At 38.3% G+C, this 20,482-nt stretch overlaps 1 protein-coding gene across 2 annotated transcripts in view; it reads right to left on the reverse strand.

Moving 5' to 3' along the window:
- Positions 1–4,318: 4,318 nt before the first annotated feature.
- The window catches only part of LOC115433441 (WSC domain-containing protein 1-like), a 38,105-nt gene continuing 21,941 nt past the window's right edge, over positions 4,319–20,482 (reverse strand). For both annotated transcript variants that reach the window (XM_030154863.1, XM_030154862.1), the window contains exons 4-9: positions 20,032–20,216; positions 16,849–16,970; positions 14,658–14,850; positions 10,099–10,263; positions 8,488–8,688; positions 4,319–4,996 (exon numbers count right to left, since the gene is read on the reverse strand). In XM_030154863.1, the coding sequence (XP_030010723.1) occupies positions 4,644–4,996; positions 8,488–8,688; positions 10,099–10,263; positions 14,658–14,850; positions 16,849–16,970; positions 20,032–20,216 (1,219 nt within the window). In that variant the 3' untranslated portion in view covers positions 4,319–4,643. The remainder of the gene's footprint in view (positions 4,997–8,487; positions 8,689–10,098; positions 10,264–14,657; positions 14,851–16,848; positions 16,971–20,031; positions 20,217–20,482) is intronic.

A 20,482-nucleotide genomic window follows, 5' to 3' on the forward strand; every position in this document is an offset into this window, starting at 1 on the left:
ACATGCATTTGAAAACCCTCAGCCTTCAGTCCACGCCAAAGTTTTTGCACATACAGATGGACAGATGGACGACGAACTGATGGCAATACCCTGCAGCGAGGGCCGAGGGTAAAAACTGAAATATCACATGGTCACAAGTTTTCAGACCCTTTGCTCAGTATTGAGTAGAAGCACCTTTTTGAGCTAATACAGCCATGAGTCTTCTTGGGAATCATCGAACAAGTTTTCCTCACCTGGATTTGGGAATCCTCTGCCATTCCTCCTTGCAGATCCTCTCCAGTTGTGTCAGGTTGGATGGTGAAAGTTGGAGCACAGCCACTTTCAGGTCTCCCCAGAGATGCTCAGTTTGATGTTTTGATGAAATTTTCAGGAAATGCTGATACTGGCACAAGGAACAAATGATTACATTTTAGTGGTGATCGGACGGGGGGGCTGATCTGCTTTGGCAGAGGTCTGCGCTCTCTGAGTGATGAGTTTTTGGTTCGGTTTGTTTGTTTCGTTGTTTGTTAACACTCTAGCAGCAAAACTATTGCTTCAGTTCAGACCAAATTGAGTTTATAGATTGCCAGTGACCCAGAATAGCGCTGATTACATCTTGGGAACAGTGGGTCAAAACTGAAATTTTTTGTGATTTTTTTTTTTAAATCTTTTTTTTTCTCTTATTTACTTATAATAGGTGAAATTTCACATGTCTGTAGCAGCAAAACTATTGGTTGAGTTCATACCAAGTTGGGTTTATAGATTGGCAGTGACCCAAAATAGGTGTGGTTACATTTTGGGGAAAGTAAATCAAAGTTAAAATTTTGTATGATTTTTTAAAAAATCTTTTTTCTCTCCCATTTACTTATAATGGGTGAAATTTTGAATGTCTATAAAAACATCAGTTTTGTTTCAATTTACTTCAGGCTTGGCACATTTATGCCGCGTTTCCCCTGTGTGGTACCGGCTGGACTCGACGCAACTCAACTAGACTCTGCCTTTTTGCTTTTTCATTACGAAAAAGGACCTGGAATCTGGTACCTGGTACTAGTTTTTTGGTACCACCACTGCCGAGGTTCCAAGTGACACTAAACTGTGACGTATAACACTGCAGACCACTGATTGGTCAGACAGTTGTCTCTGTGACCCGCCGTTTTACAAAAAACAGATGCGGAAGTGGACAGTAAATATAGCAGTAGGTTAATCCACATGATAACAGCCCAAATCTACACCATGGTCGGTCGAGGAGATTCAGTCTCTGGTGACCGACGTAAAAATTCAGACGAGACAACACGCAACGAGCGAGTTTATCAGCAACTCTCTGAGCAGACGACACGGAAATAACGTGCAGCATCGCTATGACATCCAGGTACTGTAAAGTCAGTAGTATCCTGTAATGGAAACGGTCTCCAGGAATACCGAGTCGAGCCGAGCCGAGCCAAGTTGAGCTGGTTCCACGTAGTGGAAACGCAGCAATATAAAGGCAGTTGGTATGCTGACATCAGCACACGCAAAGGCATGATGACATCAGCTGGATCGATGCCAAAATAAGCTACAATACACGTGAGGGGCGGGGTTTGTTGTGCCTGGCACCACTTAATTATTTGTATTTTTAATTATAGAGAAGTAAAATAACAGCAGATGTAATTAGTGCAGTGTGTGTGGTGTGAATAGTTTGTGGCAGATGCAGCATGTTGAACACACCGATAACATCGACACTACTTGAATATTCAGTTGTTGTGGTGATTATGATGTTTGTCGACCTCCGTGGATGTTTGTTCTGTTGAAATGGTGAAACGCTCCTTGAGGGCGATGGGCTTCATGTTTGTCCCTTATTATAAACAACAGCCAGCCGTGCTGCGACCCCTGTTAATGCATATTCATCCTGATTATTATGTGGATGTTGACCTTTTTGTTTCAAGTATCATCTGCATGTTAAAAGGCTGATTTTCCCCGGAGATCAAGTATTCCATGCGTCTTCGTCGTGCTCAGTCAGTATTTGTTTTCCAGATGTGTCAGGACCCTGTGTGTTTTATATCGAGGACTGAACAGAGTTGTTTCTGCTTTCCGCTGCAGTTACACAGATTGTGCGAATGGCATGAGAAACTGTCTGTCAGCAGGGTCGCCGAAGCAGCTCGTAAATCTACGGATTGAAGCTCCTTCAAGGGATTGAACGCCGGTGTGACATTCAATCTCATATCTTGTAGCTCAGGAGGGGCTTCGGCCTCGTGATTGAGCAGCTGATCCTTTACCTGCGAGACCTGGAAACTGGGCTTTGAAACCCTGCAATCAGTCCTAGCTCTGCAACACTTTAACGTTCACTTTTCTGACACTACTGAAAGATGTTCATGCAACTGTGGAGTGAATTTAGAGGCCGGAGTTAAGGATTTGCCTTTCACTGTGTTTAAGTGCACATAAAATAGAATACCGAGTTGTCTGCAGGTTCTTAAAGTGCAGGTTTTATGAATATTTATTGAATTTGTGAGACCTGAATTGCCACTTATATTCAATGTAACTTACTTTATTCATATTTTAATTTCTTTTGTTCAAAGTCTGTTAAGCTGTACTCCTGACAGCTCAAGGCTTTAACCATTTTTTACTTTGCACTTGAACTTAACTGGTAAAATGTACAATAATCAGCCTCATTTTCAAGCATAAAGCCTTCATCTTATCATATCATTTATCTTGAAATCTTTGATTGAAAAATATATCAGTATTTTTCGACATTATTAGGCTTATGTGCACTGCATGAGTCAGTCATATGAAAAGACCCAAGTTCCAAGTCCGTTTCTTTTGAAGATTTGGATTGTTTTTATCTGTTCCAACTCTTTTAATATATTTCAAATTATTTTTTTGTTTTCAGAAAAATACAAAGGAAAAATGAAAAACAGCAGGGTTAGGCAGTTACACTGTACTCCTCCAGTTTTTTTTTTTTTTTTTTTTATGTATTTCTAAAATCTGGCAATAATAATGACTGAAAGTTACGTGAAACTTCTTATGTTTGCTGAAAAAGCTTAACATTTAATATGTCTAAGTCTTCAAAAAACAATGGAAAGATGCTATAACTTAGACAGCACCTAAACCCTCTGAAAATCAAAAGAAAATCCATGATTTACCCAGTTAAAATCTTCCAAAAGTTTTTAAAAAGCGTTGCATGTATGGACTCTGATACCTGGGAAGTATGATTTAGTGGAAAAATTATATTTTTGAAAGGTGGGTAATTTGAGTTTGGTTATTTAGTAAATGCACAAAATTTCAATGTGAATTTGCATACTTAAATTAGCATAAAACACACAAAAATACATGTTATTTTTCATATTGCATGTCTTACATTGTACCTCTGTCAGCTCAGTGTCACTAAAACTAATATATCAACTTTATTTTACCCTGAATTATAAATATGGACCCTTTAAAATGCAGCTTTTTGCTGTTATACATTGCACAAGCTCATACTAATATTACATTTTGATTAATTTTGCAACCATTGATACCTGCAGACACCCTGAATGGTTTACTGACACACAAACAGGAAGTAAAAATTAATATTTCACTCTATCAGTGCCTCTGACTCATCTCTGCTGGTACACCTCTTCTATTTGTTATCTGAAAACCATTTCCAATGTGATAAAGTCCACCTATAAGTTTTCCCTTCATATCTTTTCAGTGTTGTTAACCAGACTTCAGCAGTAAATCCTGCTGACAGCGTTACGGCTTTTAAATTTGTCTCCCTGAATATAAATTACCTTTCATAAAAAAGAGATTGAGGTGCGTATGATTTAGTCTGGAATGTAAAATATTATGTGCACTTTTACCACCAGATGTCCCTATTCAACCGATGTACGTACGTGTAAAACAGCATGTTTTATAGTAAACAGTATAATCTGTAAGTGTCTGCTCTAGTGTTATATCTGAATGTGTGAGTTTTTGTTTGCTTGGGGGAAAATAGATGGCTTTTTCCATGCCTCTGTTTGTAGACACAGATTGAATGCTGGGTAAACACCCCATAGATGGTTTTAAAAGCATCATCATAGATAGAGTTCTGACTCATGGTCGACCACAACAGAGAGAAAACACTTGTAAATGGATTTAATGGAATCAAATATTCATAGAAACAGCAGGATTTCATAAACATTTTAAAGCAGTTTCACTTTTATCAACACACTTCTGAGTTCTGAGACAATCAAATGAGAGCTCATGAAGCCACTCGGCAGCTTTGAGGCTTCAACGCATCCATGAATGTGTGAAAAAAACCCATTGAATGCACATAGAAATAATCTGCATAATGCTTCTGCGGCTGTCATCTGTGTTAGTGTAACATGGCTGTATATTAAAAACACAATGGCTGAAGAAAAACAAGTGTGTCCTTGATTTTTTTTTTCTTTTTTTTTTTTTTTAACACTCATTCTGCAGTTGGCACTTTGCTGGATAATCCCAAGTCTGCAGGGCAGCAGATCACATCAAATCCGCTCTGAGTGTTCGTCATGTGGACCCGAGGCTTTCATCAGACTTCACGATGAATTGTCATGTTTTCATCGTTGTTTCCATGACACTGCAGCCGTTCACAGGGGGTCCGTCTCATCAAACAGTCAGCTGCAGAGCATTCAGTCGACAAACCCCTGCTGAACCAGTCAGTCAGAGGATGTGTGGATGACCTTTTCCTATCATCATCTGGGGACGTACTCCTGTGGAAGGCCGCTAAAGTTCCTGCTCTGCAGCGCCTGGTCAACGGTACGCACGAAGGAGTCGATCATCCTCCTCATGTCAGGGGTAAACGGGTCGAAGGACGGCCGCTGAGACACCGAACGCTTGAAATGTCCATCTTGGTTGGTTTGGGCGCAAAGCAGCCTCTCCTCCGTCATCGTTATATTCAGGAAGGCGGTGATGAGGCGGAGCTGGGGGAGGAGGGCCTTCTGCAGCTCCTCGTAGTGGACGACCAGGAGGCGACGGCCAAACTTCAGCCAACTCAGAGCATGGGATGCCCACCAGGGGGCGTAGCTGGACACGAACTCAGGCCATTCTGCAATCGGAAGAAGACGGTTAATGGAAAAGACGATGTAGCCTCCGAACATATCGTTAGCATTGTAGCCTAACTGCCTAAGCCATATTTTTGGCCAAATTGTAATATCTACGTAACTTTAAGCAGCAGTGTTAGAAGAGTAATTTTTTTGTGGATATCACAATTTGGCCAAAAGGCAATCCTGCTATACAATATATAATAGGGGTGGAATGGTGCACTTGTTTGTATCGTTTTGGTTCAGGACCTTTGATACAATACAGAGTTTACTGAATGAATTCATGTAGCCTATGTGAAGAACGCAAACACTCGGGAAGCAGGGTGGGCACAAGCAGAACCCATGTGCAGGGTTTTCTTCTATATACATTGACTTCTCAGTGCAGCTGCACCCCCCTCACCCTTTATTCTGAGGCTGGGGTGCCAATAAGGAGGGGTAAACATGACAACAGAGAGTATAACAGAGGCACAGAAGCTGGGTCGGACACTCGAAGCACATTACCGTATTTTCTGGACTATAAGCCGCTACTTTTTTCTCACGTTTTGAACCCTGCGGCTTATACAACGATGTGGCTCAAGTATAGATTTTTACAGGCTAACGGCCTCCAGGGGGCACACTAGCATGAAGCGCAAAAGTGAGACAGGTGGAAGAGGTGATGCGAAGAGAAGTTTTAAACTTTCAACAATCATTTTGCGTGTCACGCACTAACCCCCATCATGGAAAACACACAAAGAAATGCATATGATGCAGTTTTGAAGTTAAAACCAATCGATGTGTCTGTAAAGAAGGAAATAGAGCTGCTGCACCTAAGTGCCATTGAGAGCGACAACGGAAGAGAGACGTAGAAGCTGTGTGACGGAGCCTTTCTGAGGCTGTTTAACTCCAACACTGAAGAAGACGACTGCAGTGGTTTCAATGCACAGAAGGAAGATGAAGATAGCGATCAATGACTTTTCTGGGTTTTTGAACCAGCCGTTTTACTGCCGTGTTACAGACACTGTTTGGAAAAAAGCAGTTCAGGTATGGAAATAAATATTTAAATAATCTTTCTGTTGACCATCTTTCTGTGCAAATATCTCATGTTACAACGTGGACACCTGCGGCTCATAGTCAGGTGTGGCTTATATATGTACAAATATTTTTTTCTTTTAAAATTTGGTGGGTGTGGCTTATATTCAGGTGCGGCTTATATTCAGGTGCGCTCAAAAATACGGAAAATACGGAAAATTTCACTTTCGGGTTTCGGTAGTTATGGAGCCCCCCCACACACACACACACTGGTCTCCTTCACTGTACCAAAAACATATCAAAAATGTATCGCACCGAAGACCCCGAACCGACATTTTTCTGTGCCATTACAGCCCTAATATATAATGATATGTTAAAGTAATAATAACCAAATTACATCTCTCTTAGGTTGAAGGTCCCTTACAGAAAACTTCTTCAAGACTAATTTATTGATGTTTGTACACATTGAGCAGAGTATTTATCCAGGTCCAGCATTGTACAGTTGTCAAAGAACAATAAAAAGAACTGGTAATTCTATGATCAGTAACTTAATAAACCAAAACAACTGAATACCTCAAATTAAAGTAGAATATTCCTTCCTCATTGGACTGTTTTTAACAAAGTAGCCCAATGATATTCAAGTAAAACTCATGCTCTTCCCACTGAAGCTTTCAGTCAATTCTTTATGAGATATACATAACAATAACACTCAAGTAAAGTAGTCAAAGTACAATTAAAGTATGAGTATGCTTGAGTAGCCTATAAAATATGCCTTTTCATACATTATCTTTATCATATTGCTTCTATTTTTTACATATTGTTATAAGTTTACTGCAATAGTTCAGTGTTATTGACCTAAATACAAAAAGAAATTTAATCTACAAGGCTAATTTTACTGATAAGGTTAACATCCCACACTTACACTAGAACAATAATGGTATATTATTTGTATAATTGCTGCATAAATCCTAAATGAGCAGAACATGAACTATACTTCATTTTTAAAGGTAAAATGTGACACTAGGTATGTTTCCATCCACCTGTTTTTAATAGAAAACAGTTATCGTTTAAGCTAATGTGAAGAGAGTCTAAGTCCTGCCCTTTCTTTTTCCTGTGCATCATGGGACCTAATTTTGGAAACACTGTTTTACAGCCAAGTAAGTTTTTCATCCTGTTTGTACTACTGCATCATTTACACATATGAAGTTTACCAGTTCAACAAACAATTTCCCAAGCAAATAAAGTGTCAGTTAATTGTAAAACTGTTGAAGAATCAGTGTGAAAATGTAATTACACACCTGAAAGTCACAGATGTTTCTCCATGATCTGTTCAGAATAAACTGAACTGAAAAGGTCTGTGCAGCTTCAACATGACCAGAACTCATGCATTTTCGCCTTTATTTTTAATACTTTTTCAACTCGCTGTTGAAGAACGAGGTGAAATATAATAACAGATGTTTTGATGTTGATGACTTGTATCTCCTCTGACAAAAGATGCAGTCCATTCAGCCATTCAACACAGAATCAGATGTTTCATAGCTATCTGAACCACAAACGTTGACCTTCTTGACTCATCAAATTAGCTTTAAAAGTAACAAACCTCACATGTGTAAATGAGGACACAAATCAATCAGGATCAATAAATCATTCAAATCTCGCCATTGACCTTCATTCCTGTTTTTTCCCCAAGATGCACAGCAGAAGGGGTGGGGCTTCAGCAGACAAGTGTATGTATGGATCAATAAGAAGACTGTAGCATGCAAACAATTAACAGAAATGTCACATTGGATGGAAAATGGCAACAAAATATCACCGTGTATGAAGGGATACAGGCACGATCCAAAGCGTCATTATCAAAATACCACTTTACATTTATCAGCTCCTCAGTTAGGATCGCAATGTTTGAAGAAATCCATTTAACTGGCAAAAATTTTAGGCTCTGAGCTCTTGATATTCTCTCCAGTGGACAGACACTGGCATAAATTGGGCTAAAGAGTATGAAATGTGGATAGAAACCCGCCTCCTGACTTCCGCAACATCAGGACATTTTATTATTAACACCTCTGCCACTGTGGCTCCATCAGAATGTCCTCTGCGGAAATGTCTATTACTTCTTTCCTTTTCATGTGTAAACACAGTGCAACACAGCGACTCTCTGGAGTTGAGCTTTTTGACTCCCTACTGTAAGTGTGAAACTTTGTGTGAAAGCAACATTCTTCTATTTATGAGCTGCTCAATAAAAAAAACCTCTCAAACAGCACATGTGAGTTAGCTCCGGCTGTATAAAAGCTGTAATAGTCAAGAGAGTGCAGTCTTCGCTATAAATAGGAGAATGTAACTGCATCATGATGTACTCACAGTCATAATCACAAATGCCCTCTGGTGTACCGTTGCTATAACATCCACATCAGGACATTACGCCTCACTTATATCCTTTAGTGGAGTCATAACCGCCGGGCCGTTCTGTCTATAGATAGGGCTGGATTACCTTTACTTCTCCACTGCGCATCGGTGGCGTGTCCTAAATGTCCAGCGCATTTTCGGTTGAATTCAGCCATGAGGGATCTGTAAGGATTTCGAATCAACAAGATGGCTGAGTCGAACATCTCGATCTCCTTCTGGCCGCTCTCGTGGGTCTTCACACAGATGCTTCTGCCGCTCTTCCAGTAGTCCTTCTCCCCTTTGAAACCTGCACAAACAAATACATTAATTGATAATAGTCACACAAACCCCCCCCTCCATTTTCATTGACTGAAATAAATAAAAACTATAATTAACCCTTTCATGCATGAGTTATGAAAAAAGTATTTAGATTTTTTTTTAGATTGATTTTATAACACAAAATTAGGCTTAAGTTGAAATGCATTTTGAATTTCTGTTTTTTAAATCCGGTATAGTTAAGAAGATATTTAACCTTCTGAGATCCAGGAAAGAACAAGTCTGGGCTTTTTCAAAATTAAATAATTGCCTATATTGGAAACATTATGATGCAACAGCTTTTCAGATGCTTTTTTTTTTTTTTAGGGTTAGGGTTAGGGTTAGGGTTAGGGCTATAATTAACCCTTTCATGCATGAGTTATGAAAAAACGTATTTCGATTTTTTTAGATTGATTTTATAACACAAAATTAGGCTGAAGTTGAAATGCATTTTGAATTTCTTTTTTAAAATCTGGTATAGTTAAGAAGATATTTAACATCTTAGGACCCAGGAAAGAACAAGTCTGGGCTTTCTGAAAATTAAATAATTGCCCATATTGGAAACATTATGATGCCACAGTTTTTCAGATGTTTTTTTTTTTTTTTTTTTTTTAATTTCTATGGAATGTCCTTTCTGCTGGACAGTTTTTTGTTTTTTTTTCTGCCACAAACATGGACAGAAAACCCACAGCTGAATCTTAGGAGGTTAACTTTATGAGATCACAGAGCAGTCCAAATTCTAAAACTAAGATGACCCTTTTTTTCATTGTATTGCCTAGGATCTATAGAGACAGCCCCCATGTGGTTTGGAGAATATTGCCTTTATAACCCTTTGGAAAGTGAGCTTAAACTATGTCATGCATGAAAGGGTTAAAAGAAAAAACAATAACTGACTGAAACTGTATTGTGTGCTTACAAAACTAACTAAAATGTATAAAAATTATGGATAAAGTTCCCTTCGTTTTTGTCTTTGTCAATGTCGGATTGATATGAAATCGATTTATTTCGCTTGAGCAATTTTAGCTGGCGGCACCATACAGCACTTCACGGTCCGTCACTTCTCGTTACTTGTCGTTTAGAGTTGTCTTCTCATCCCCACTCTACCAGGCAACATGGAGACTAAAGTTGGGAGAAAGCAGCAGAGTCCTGTATGGGATTTCTTTGAATACGACGGCGAAGAAGATAAAAGATATGAAAAAACTAAAACTAAGCATTTAGAAAAACAAGAAAACTAATAAAAATTAGCAATCCTGCTCTAAAAACTAATCAAAACTAACTGAATTAGAGCAAAAAAAAAAGTCAAAACTAAATAAAACTAAACTATAACCTTGCCCCCCAGCAATAAACTATAACCTTGCCCCCCAGCACCAACCGAAACCCTCAACCGCCCCCTCCCTCTCACCTCGGTTGTACAACGTGCCGTCGAAGTAGAAGCTGCCAGTGTAGAAACCGGTCACGAGCTCAATCAGGTGCCGTACCCAGGTGTTTCCTGCACCAGGAAAACTAGAAAGAGCCACCAGGGAGATGGATCTCTGAGGCAGAAACATCCTCTCTTTGCACCTGGAGTCTGAAACACACAGTTTTCCTTATCATTTAGTTCAGAAATGGAGCAGAACCGCAGCCAAATCAGACGACATGGAAAAAAAAAAAAAATCTACACATCCCCAAGCCTGAAATGAATTTGTTTTAATGACAAAAGTGGAGCAGGAGTGAGTTTTAATGACACTAACTGTGAGACGTTCGCATGGACAAAGAAACAGATCAGAGTTTTAGGTTTGGTCTTGGTTTTAATGGGAGTGACGTGAATTCTATGGAGAAATGACAGTATTTATAGATGGAATAGTTTTATAGGAAGGTGGTTTTACAGAATTGAAGCTGAATCTAGAACCTTAACTGCTCTCATTATTCAGAAAAATCACTAACAGTGGCGGAATTGAACTGGATTAAAATACAGGCAGTCTGATAATGACATTATTATAATGTTTTGTACAATCTCCTCCTTAAATCAGACTGAAAATGCATAAAGAATGTATGTATATGTACGCCACTGTGGCATAATCAAACTGCTGCTGCTGAAGAGGGTTCTATTGGGATTATCTTTGTATTCTCTCTTTTCTATTTAGCACTTCAGGGTCCAATCAAGCGAAAGTGAACATCAACATGAAAAAGTAAATTTGCACACATCATTTATCAAGTGGGCTCATTTTTTAGCTAAAGATCTCTGTTTTATGGAACTGTTCTCCTTTTTAAAATACCACTTACACAGTACAGGAGAAGTTCTAAACCTTCTGTTAGGCTGCATTAAATTAACAAAAAGACATGGAAAAGACTGTCTATTACTTAGAGAAATTAAAATTCTGAATGATGAAGTTTGTGAATTCATACACTGGTCACATTTAAAAAGACTATCTGTGAACTGTTACCGAGAAATAACCCTTAATTTGTAATTTACCTATATCAGTATGGACCAGCACAAGTTGCAAATAACACTGTGTTAGTATTAAATACATTAAATAAAGTATTGTTATCATATCTGGCTTGTTGTTTGAAAAAATAAGTCAACATTTTGGCTGATGCATGCAATGGTAAAGAGTCGTCCACGTGTTACTATGGCAACCTGTCCACGTGTTACCACATTCTCATGTCAATAAAACAGAGACTTTTCAATATTTTACTCCAAAATTGACATTTTTCACCTAAAAATTTATCTCCCCAAATTTTGTAATACATAATGTTAAAGTGCTTATAAATGCCTACTCAAATATGTATAATACATACATATAAGTTAGTCTGCTTCCGTGACAGAGACTGTTGAACACAAAATGTGTCGACGTGTTACCGCTTGATTGGACCCTTCTGTTTTTTCTTAATCTTATGTAAAAACTGTATTCTGTTTTAATCTTTAGACGGTTTTAAGTATTTTACTGCATATTGTACTGCATATGAAATTATATAAGGTCTAGTTGCAGAAAAAAAGATAAAAAGCTGTCATTACATGTACAATATAGATGACATCCACTACTTCACACCTGACTCCTGTGACTTAAAGGGCTTAAAAAGATCATGATGAGGATTAAATTACAAAACAAAATAAGCATGACTCATTTCTTTTGCATGTTACTCTGCTCTAAAGGAGCTATAGCTAATATTTCTACCTTCAAATATTAAAAAAATGACCTAAATTTCATATTAGTGTTTACAAAAAAGAGCTGTGAAGTTCTGGTAAAGATGCCAGTGTACTGGATTGTAGTCATATGAAGTGAATTTATTTTCTAGCGATGGGATTTAAGTGACCACTAGAGGGAGTAGTGAGTCGTTCTGCCAGTCTCCCATGGTGAAGAAAACTAACACCATGGGGCCTTTGACCAGAGTATCTGAGAGTGACCAGATGGGATGAGAACCACTTAGAAACAACTTTTAGAGTCAATGAAAGTGAGTCTGTGATTTAAGCTTGAAGCACTGTTGTTGTTTTCACCACTGGACACATCTGTAAATGAAAAGAATGGAGTTTAATGCTGACATGCTAGCGTTTTTTCTACACGGGTGAGTTTAATTCTGAGGCTTATGAAGGTATAAAGTGATGTTATTTTCTTTGCTAAGTTGCCATTTGTTTATCCATGGTTCAGACTAAACTGTGACAGTTCTGACCTTGTTTGTTCGATTCCAAACAGATCATTAGTGCAGCTACTGACAACACAACTGAACAGAAAACTGAGGTGATTTTTGGTTTTACTGTGGCTGTTTTCTGTCTAAAAACAGAGCTAAGCTCACAGAGCTATAATGTAAACTATCAGCTGATGCCACACATGAAGATAATAAGACCCAGTGTTCTTTTGAGTGACTGTCAGAATTTTAGTTTGAAGAAGAAAACTCGATACTATAATACAGATGTGTGGAAACAATGAGCTTTATATTTAAGTGAGTGATACAATCTGTGGATACATAGAGTTGATTCATTGGTATTGTGTTCTGGTACCAGACTGACCCCTGCTGGTCAGACTTTGGAACATCAATACTACATTAAACAACTTTAAGGCAAGTCCTGTTACCTTTAATTATCTCCTACAGACCCTAGAAAGTTTACTAATGAGGCAGTTTCTGAGAGATGTGCTGCTTTGTATATCTCAAAAATGAGCCCATATTTAGAAATGTAACATAAAATATGTTTTTTCATCAGCTGCGATTATGTACTGACAGTCAATAGAAACTTTGAGGTAGAAATGTATGCATATTTCTCCTTGTAGGGGGGTTGTAATTATTCATTGTGAATTTATTGATGCCTTAGTGCTCGGGTAGTTGAGATAATGATGAGTTGTCGTGTTGTCACGGTTCATTGCACATGGGTTGGTCTCTTTGCAAAAGTGGACCAAATACACATTGAGCAATACTCAGTGGGTATCTGCACAATTTGAGGATTGGTTTTGAAGACCTATATAAAGGCCCAAAAAAACGGCCACCATTGTTAGTCCAGTGAACGGCATCATGCCATGTCTATCATGTGAACAACATCTCCAGGCACTGGGTATGGTGGAGGCTGGTTTGAGCTACAGTGATATAGCCAGGCATATGGGCTGTTCCCAACGCACAATCACAAACCTGGTTGAACGCCACAACACCACAGGCTCTGCTGACCATAGACCACATCCAGGGCGAGAGAGAGTGACAACTCCCGACCAGTACCGCTACTGTTGTGACTTTGTGTTTGGCAGGTGCCATTTTCTTTTGTTAAGTTTTTTGTTTTGAAATTATTCTTGAAACCTTTGATTTTTGTTTGTGTATGCCAATATCCTAAACAAATAATTCATATGAAAAAAATCCAGCTTAGGGTTTCAAAATAAAAATAAGATCGAAAAATATGGTCTCAAAGTTTTCATTGACTGTGAGTGTACATATGTTTGTTTTGCAGCAATGCACAGTCGTAGTGACTGGGTTAATGTTTTACATTATTTATGTGTGACTTAAATCATAATCATGTCAAATACAAATGACTTAAAAGAGTGATATTTTGCTTTTTTTTAAAAAATGAAATTATGCATTTTAAAACATTTCCCTGTGGTCTACATAAACTGTAAATGCTCTGCTTGGGTCTGAATTCTTCATTAATTCAACTCCACAGGTCCATCTTCAACCCTATTTCTGAGGAATGACACCAGAAAAGTTGTTTTGAGCACTGGCCCTTTAAATGCAAATGACCCACTTCACACTCCACCCCCTCCAGGTTGTTGACTGTGCTGCTCTGTCCCATTCAACCAATAACTGAACATTTTAGGTAATCGGCTCAAAGTTTGGACATATTTTCAGTTTTCACTACAACCGCTGCTGCTGATAAACAATTATGGTGCATTCGGAGAAATGTTCGTTGAAAGTCTGGAGCTTATATGTGCAAATGTCGTGACGTAACTGGTTATAGACATTACAAATTAAGCAGGAATTAAAACGGGTTGTAGAAATCCACTCAATTTTTGCCAAAATGAATATAAAGATAGCTTTGCAGCACCTGGAGGGTTCAAATTCAAACTTTATGAACTATTAGGGTCCAAATACACAAATAAATGAACCAAAGACTAATAAAAGTGGGTTTAGCAAAATATGACCTCTTCAAAGATCTTAACAGTTATTTGGCATCAACAAAATGGAAGCAGAGGTACTTGATAGCTTTTTGGCATCATAACCTCATAATTAACTTTCGAGATATTATAATTTATGTGGTCTGACAGAACCATCTGGCCCCTCATCAGTGTTTTCAGACAGGTATGGGGTATGCACAGGTATGTATTTAGTGACTGTTGTTTAGATTCAGTCAAGTGCTTGATGCAGATGCTTAGAAAAGTGTTTCTCTTTTCCACAGCGGCGTCAGGTTCATCTATATTTAGTCATTTCAGTTTTGTCTCTTGCAGTTTTAGCAAAACAAATCTGTACGAGTTTGTAAAGATAACCTCCATGTGGTCGACAGTATCTCACCGAGGACGGGCGTCTGATAAACCAGGTAGTAGTCAGGTCGGGCTTTGGCTGCCGGCGCCGTGGACGAACTGCTGTGGTTCAGGCTGGTTTTCTCCTCACACTGTTGGTTGTCAGTCTGCTGATTGAGACTGAACAGAGACGACGTCCATGTGCAGAAACACTGAGGCCTGCTGAACACCGCCAGCGGGAGCTCCTGCAAAAACAGAAAAAACACAGCACAGAAAGTCGGCGTAGTGTTTTTATGACTCATCATACTTTTTCTCTCCAGCCGGGGTTGATGTGTCAACCCAGTTCAACAAAGTCTGCATCATACTCACAATATGCTGCATTATGTATGTTTTCACTTTTCAAGTTACAGGATGTTGCCAGAGCGGACAGCAGGGAAAATTTTAGAAAGCAATGCACAATCACACAAACTGGAGAGTAGACTCAGAGGTCCTGTTTCTGTATCGCCCAAAGAGGATCCTGGACTCTGGAGTATTTTCTGATTTATTTGTTAGCAGCGGTTCTGGAGTTTCAAAACAATCTTCCAAACATTTGTTTGAGGTAAAAAAAAAAACCTTTGCGGATTTTTTTTAAATATTTCTTTCCACTGCCTCATTCTGCTGCTCACTGAAAGGAATCATCCCTCAGAACATATCAGTCTGTAATAGTGGAAATACCCATAGTGCCTTGTTGCATTTAGTCTGGTCTCAGCGTTGATTCAGCCTCACCCTGCTTTGGTTTTAGTCTTGGTCGTGTTCTTGGTCTCATTTTAGTTTAGTCTTAATCTTGATTTAGTCTAATGGTAATCTCATTTTAGTCTAGTCTTAATCTCGTTTTACTATTGTCTGGGTCTAGTCTTGATCATCTCTTAGTTTAATTCCAGTCTAGTCTCAGTTTTTCTTAATCTCATCTTGATTTTGTGTTGGTTTTATCTTGGCCTTGGTCTTGCATTGCTTTAATATTGGTCTCATCTTTGTCTCGGTTTATTCTAGTTTTAATCTCGATTTAGTCTAGTCTTAATCCCATTTTAGTATTGTTTGGGTCTAGTCTTCATCGTCTCTTAGTTTCATCTCAGTCTTGTCTGAGTTTTTCTTGATCTTGTCTTAATTTTGTATTAGGTTTATCTTGGCCTTGGTCTTCCATTGCTTTAATATTGGTCTCATCTTTGTCTCGGTCATGTTCTTGGTCTCACTTTAGTCTAGTCTTAATTTCATTTTAATATTGTCTAGGTCTAGTCTTGATCTTCTCTTAGTTTTATCTTTGTCTTTTCTACATTTTTCTTGATCTGATCTTGATTTTGTGTTGGTTTTATCTTGGCCTTGGTCTTCCATTGGTGTAATACTGGTCTCATCTTTGTCTTGGTCTTTGATGTTGGTCTGGTCTTGGTTTTGACTTGGTCTTTTTTTAGTCAAGTCTTGCTTTGGTCTCCTCCTAGTCTTGTTTTAGTGTGGTCTTGCTTTTGCCTGATGTTAGTCTTGGTCTCGTTATAGTCTTGTCTTAATCTTTTCCTGGTCTGGTCTTGGTCTTTTCCTGGTTTTGTTTTAGTTAGGACTTTATTTTGTCTTTGTCTTAATCTTGTCTAGGTCTTGGTCTCAACTTACTCTTGTCTTGTCTTTGCCTGGATCTTGTTTTGTTCTGTCCTAAACTTGACTTGATCTCATCTTGGTCTCATTTTATTGCTTGTTTTCTTTTGGTTTTGTCTGGGTCTCATCTTGGTTTTATTTATTGTCTTGGTGTCGTCTTGGTCTGAGTCTCGTCTTGATTTTATCGTGGTTTTGGTGCTGTCTTAACTTGGTTTTATCTCTTCTTGGTCTTGGTGCCATCTTGGTCTTTTATTGGTCTTCTCTCAGCCCTGTCTCAGTCTCTATACACTCTGGTCTTAGCCTCGGTTTAAATGATCTCAACTACAACAACAATAAACACACTGATACACACACAAACACACACACAAACACACACACACAATGAATCCATCTGCAGAAGCCGTTTGTTTTCAGAGGAGACACAGCTGCACCGGGTAAGATCTGCAGACTGTCGACATCCCATTACAGACCCATTAAAGCTTAAATATTCAGCACAATTCAAGGATTGCTACGCTCCTCCATTTGATCTCATGAGAAAGAAACAATCTCCTCTCAAGGGTTTGAAAACCACCAGAACAGTACAGAGAAAAAACGCAAGAAGGTCACCATTAGGTAATGCAAACCTTATCTGTGCAGGTCTCGATGCAGGACTGAACGGTGAGGTTGGGCTGGAAGGAGTGGATGGGGAATGTGCTGATGGTGTTCTTTAACAGCTGGAAACAACCGCGGTAGTGAACGTTTCTGACTGAAAACACAAACAGAAGAATCTCATAGTGATGACAGATAGAAAATCCACAAACAGAGACATTAAAATTAAAAGAACATCAAGCAATTTAGCATGGGGGTCGATATTAAATGGCAAACCTGTCTCCCATAATGATATTCCTATACTTGACTTGAATTGTCATGTATAATAAATTCAGAATTCAGCAGAAAAACCTCAAGAGACTCTGAACCTTCCCACCATGAATATTAACACAGTATCTGATGCACACTCCTTATATAAAATATTTGACTTTGCCAACAGCGAGGAGGTGGTGCATATATTTAAATAATAGAAAACGTTTTATGAGATCAGTGTTTTGAAGCGAACCGTGAAGTTATTATGAAGGGAGTTGAATTAAAAAGGGCAAACACTCGGCTCTAATATAGTTCAGATCGCTGATATTCGCCCGGGTTTACTAGCACAGGAGCTTATTGAAGGAGAAAACATGCAGCATAGTAGTGACGGAGGCTGTGGACAACTGAAACAACACAGCGCCGATTCATTTCTCTGCAGGTTGTGGACAGACGAACAGACGAGATAGATCCTCCGACTCAAATTAAAAAAAAAAAAAAAAAAAAAAAAGACACGGTGCAGCTGCCGCCTCAGAAAAACTTTCTACAGCGAGAAATTCTTCAATAAGCATTATCAATCAAAATTTACAGCTGCACTAAGCAGGAATTTATGCAAAAAGGCACCTGTGTTATCTGCTGAAATCATTAACTGCGAAAACAGAGCAGTCCCATCGCTCACCTGGACGACTTGACTCATCTTCTCTGCCTAATTATTTTACATTTTCACAGAGAAGTTTCCGCGCAAGAGATAATGAAGTGAAATACAGCTCAGTTCGACTTACTGAGATTGTTAGGGCTGTTACATGTTGAAGTGTGAAGAGTTTTTAATAAATGCCTTACACTGACTGAGCGGAAGACGTCTGTGATGGCAAAAAGGGGTTTTATTTTCTTTATCTCTGCAATAAATTGATTATTACTTTCAGGTATTTCTCAATTAACTTCTCAAATCCTTCCTTTTAAAGAGAAAAAAATTCTATCTTTACATTCCACTGCCCAAACTGTTTTCATCCGCTGTTATTTCATGCTTGAATGAGTGTTTTTTAATTTTTACCTGAAATAGATTTGGTATATTACAATAACATTCCGTCGTATTTTTGATGACTGCTGACCCTTTTCATTGCTTTTCCTTCTTTATAAACAGTTTTTAGGGTTGCACAGTATTGGAAAAACCTTGCACTGTTTTTATGGAGTGCATTAAACAGTATAAAAACCTTTTTTTCTTGTTACACAAAACAGTATAAAAACCAAATACAGGGATTTTTACATAATGACTTATTAAGAATTAGATCCTACATGTGATTTTTACTAACATACTCTATATCTACGGATCTAAACATAAAATAAATTATGTCATATCAGATTTCAAGTGTAAGATGCTTTATCGAAATTGAAAACCATGTTCCGTGCACGTTTGTTAGTTTCAGCATGATGTTTTAATTTACCTTCATTAATATTTATGTGATGCGACTATTGCACAATGGTGACAATGATGCAGTCCCAGTAACTTTTCATTTAGATCAGTCCAGTCTACTACTAAAATAATAATTCTAGCAGAAATATGTTCATTTTTCTTTACTTTTGCAAACCCATATGCAGTATTTTATCAAATAAAACCTTTATGAGCTGAGTTTCTATCAATAGATAATGGTAAATAATAATATGGACATAAACCTCTGGTGTCAGTTGAACACAACTTGAATTTAATACTTTCAACCTTTCTTTTGTTAATCACTCATCTGTTATTGTCTGTAATTAGTGATATAATCTGTAATTGTTATTGTCTGATTTCGGTCACTACAGGTGTATGTGTCTAAATATTTAAGTGAAAATAAAGAACATGACAGGAGCACATAATTTACACAATTAAACCTCTATTAAGCAATTAGATTCTATCCTGTGAAATACTGCAAGGCTTTTGTTATGAAACAGTTGAGGAGGCTTTGCATTTGTAGAAAAGAACCTTACAGTACCTCTTATACAAAGCACTGTACTGTACTCATAACTCAAGGTCAGAAAAATGTTTTTTACTAAATGAAACCATTTCTACTTATTATGTGTGCTTATGCAACAGACAAAATTAGAAACAAATTCTGACTCTGATACTAAATAACATTAACACAACACAAATTCCTATTTTTATGTTATTTTGTCCATTCTGGGTTTTTTATTCAAAGGTATGTTAACTTTGGTTCACATCCAGTAATGTATCTGAACCCTGGACAAAACCTGCTATAAAATGGGAAAATAAAAGGAAATCTATTGTATCTACTATGGAAACATGATGGATTCATATTTTTTATCATTGTATGCTAAAAAAAAAAGCAAAAAAAACAAAACAGAAATCTAAGAATTACATTCATGTTCTTTAACCAGACCCTCTTAAATTTTACTAGAATAGACCTGCGATTTGGTGAAAAGGTCATATTGTGATTTACTTGAGTATTTTTTTTAACTCAATCATAAAAACTGGGATAAAAAATAAAAATTTTCTATATTTTACACAGAACCTGTTTGTGCTCAGTGTCACTAATCAAAAATATCACCAGAGACAGCAGAGGTCTGTTTATATTTTCCCTGTTTGTGCAGTTTAATCAATCTAAATTCTCCTAAATCTTGCCCTTAATATTGCAGCATTTTGTGATTATACAGCCTGATGTTGTGATTATGATTAAATGAATTGTGCAGCTCTATTCTGAACCTTTAATTCACTGCAGAAATATAGGAAATAAAACCACATTTGTGTCATTTTTGGAGGTTATACTCAAACACGCTGTATATAAAAGAGATAAAACTAAAGAGCTGTATATTTGCGCAGCTTGTGCATCATATGACTCTAGGCCTTGGATATTTCCTGGTTAGGTTTGGGGGGGGGGGGCAGCACTCACACACGCCCATCTGTGAAGTGCAGCTCGAGCAGAGAATAACTAAAAAACGCTCCTGTGTGTCTGTCCTCAGGGAAGTGGACTCACATTTCCTGTGACCCGGCAGCTGCTCCTCCACCTTGTAGATGGAGAGACGGCCCACGCCTCCACAGGGAGACCCCCTCTCGCCCCGACACACCAGGCTGCAGTCCTCCTCGGGGGCCCGGGGACTGCTGATCCGGTTCCCGCAGTGGCACTCGGCCCCGTACTCCAGACCGGCGAACTGGTACCCACTGCACACACACAAACACACCCAGTCAGTTACAGCAGCACCCCCACCACCCCCACCCCAAGGTCGTCTGTTGCCTCCAGCCATTGGCCTCAGGCTCAAACATCCCCCAGGACACGAGTTAACATTTCAAACTTATCATTTAACTCAAACTTTGTGGTGTTCACTCTCCACCCGGCTACGTCCCTTTTGCACCGTCCCCTTTGCAATTAATGGATTATTAATTGCAGGTTTTTCTGAATTAACTTCCTCTTTGAAGATAAATAATAT

This window comes from Sphaeramia orbicularis, chromosome 14 (assembly GCF_902148855.1).
Source record: "Sphaeramia orbicularis chromosome 14, fSphaOr1.1, whole genome shotgun sequence".
NCBI lineage: Eukaryota > Metazoa > Chordata > Actinopteri > Kurtiformes > Apogonidae > Sphaeramia > Sphaeramia orbicularis.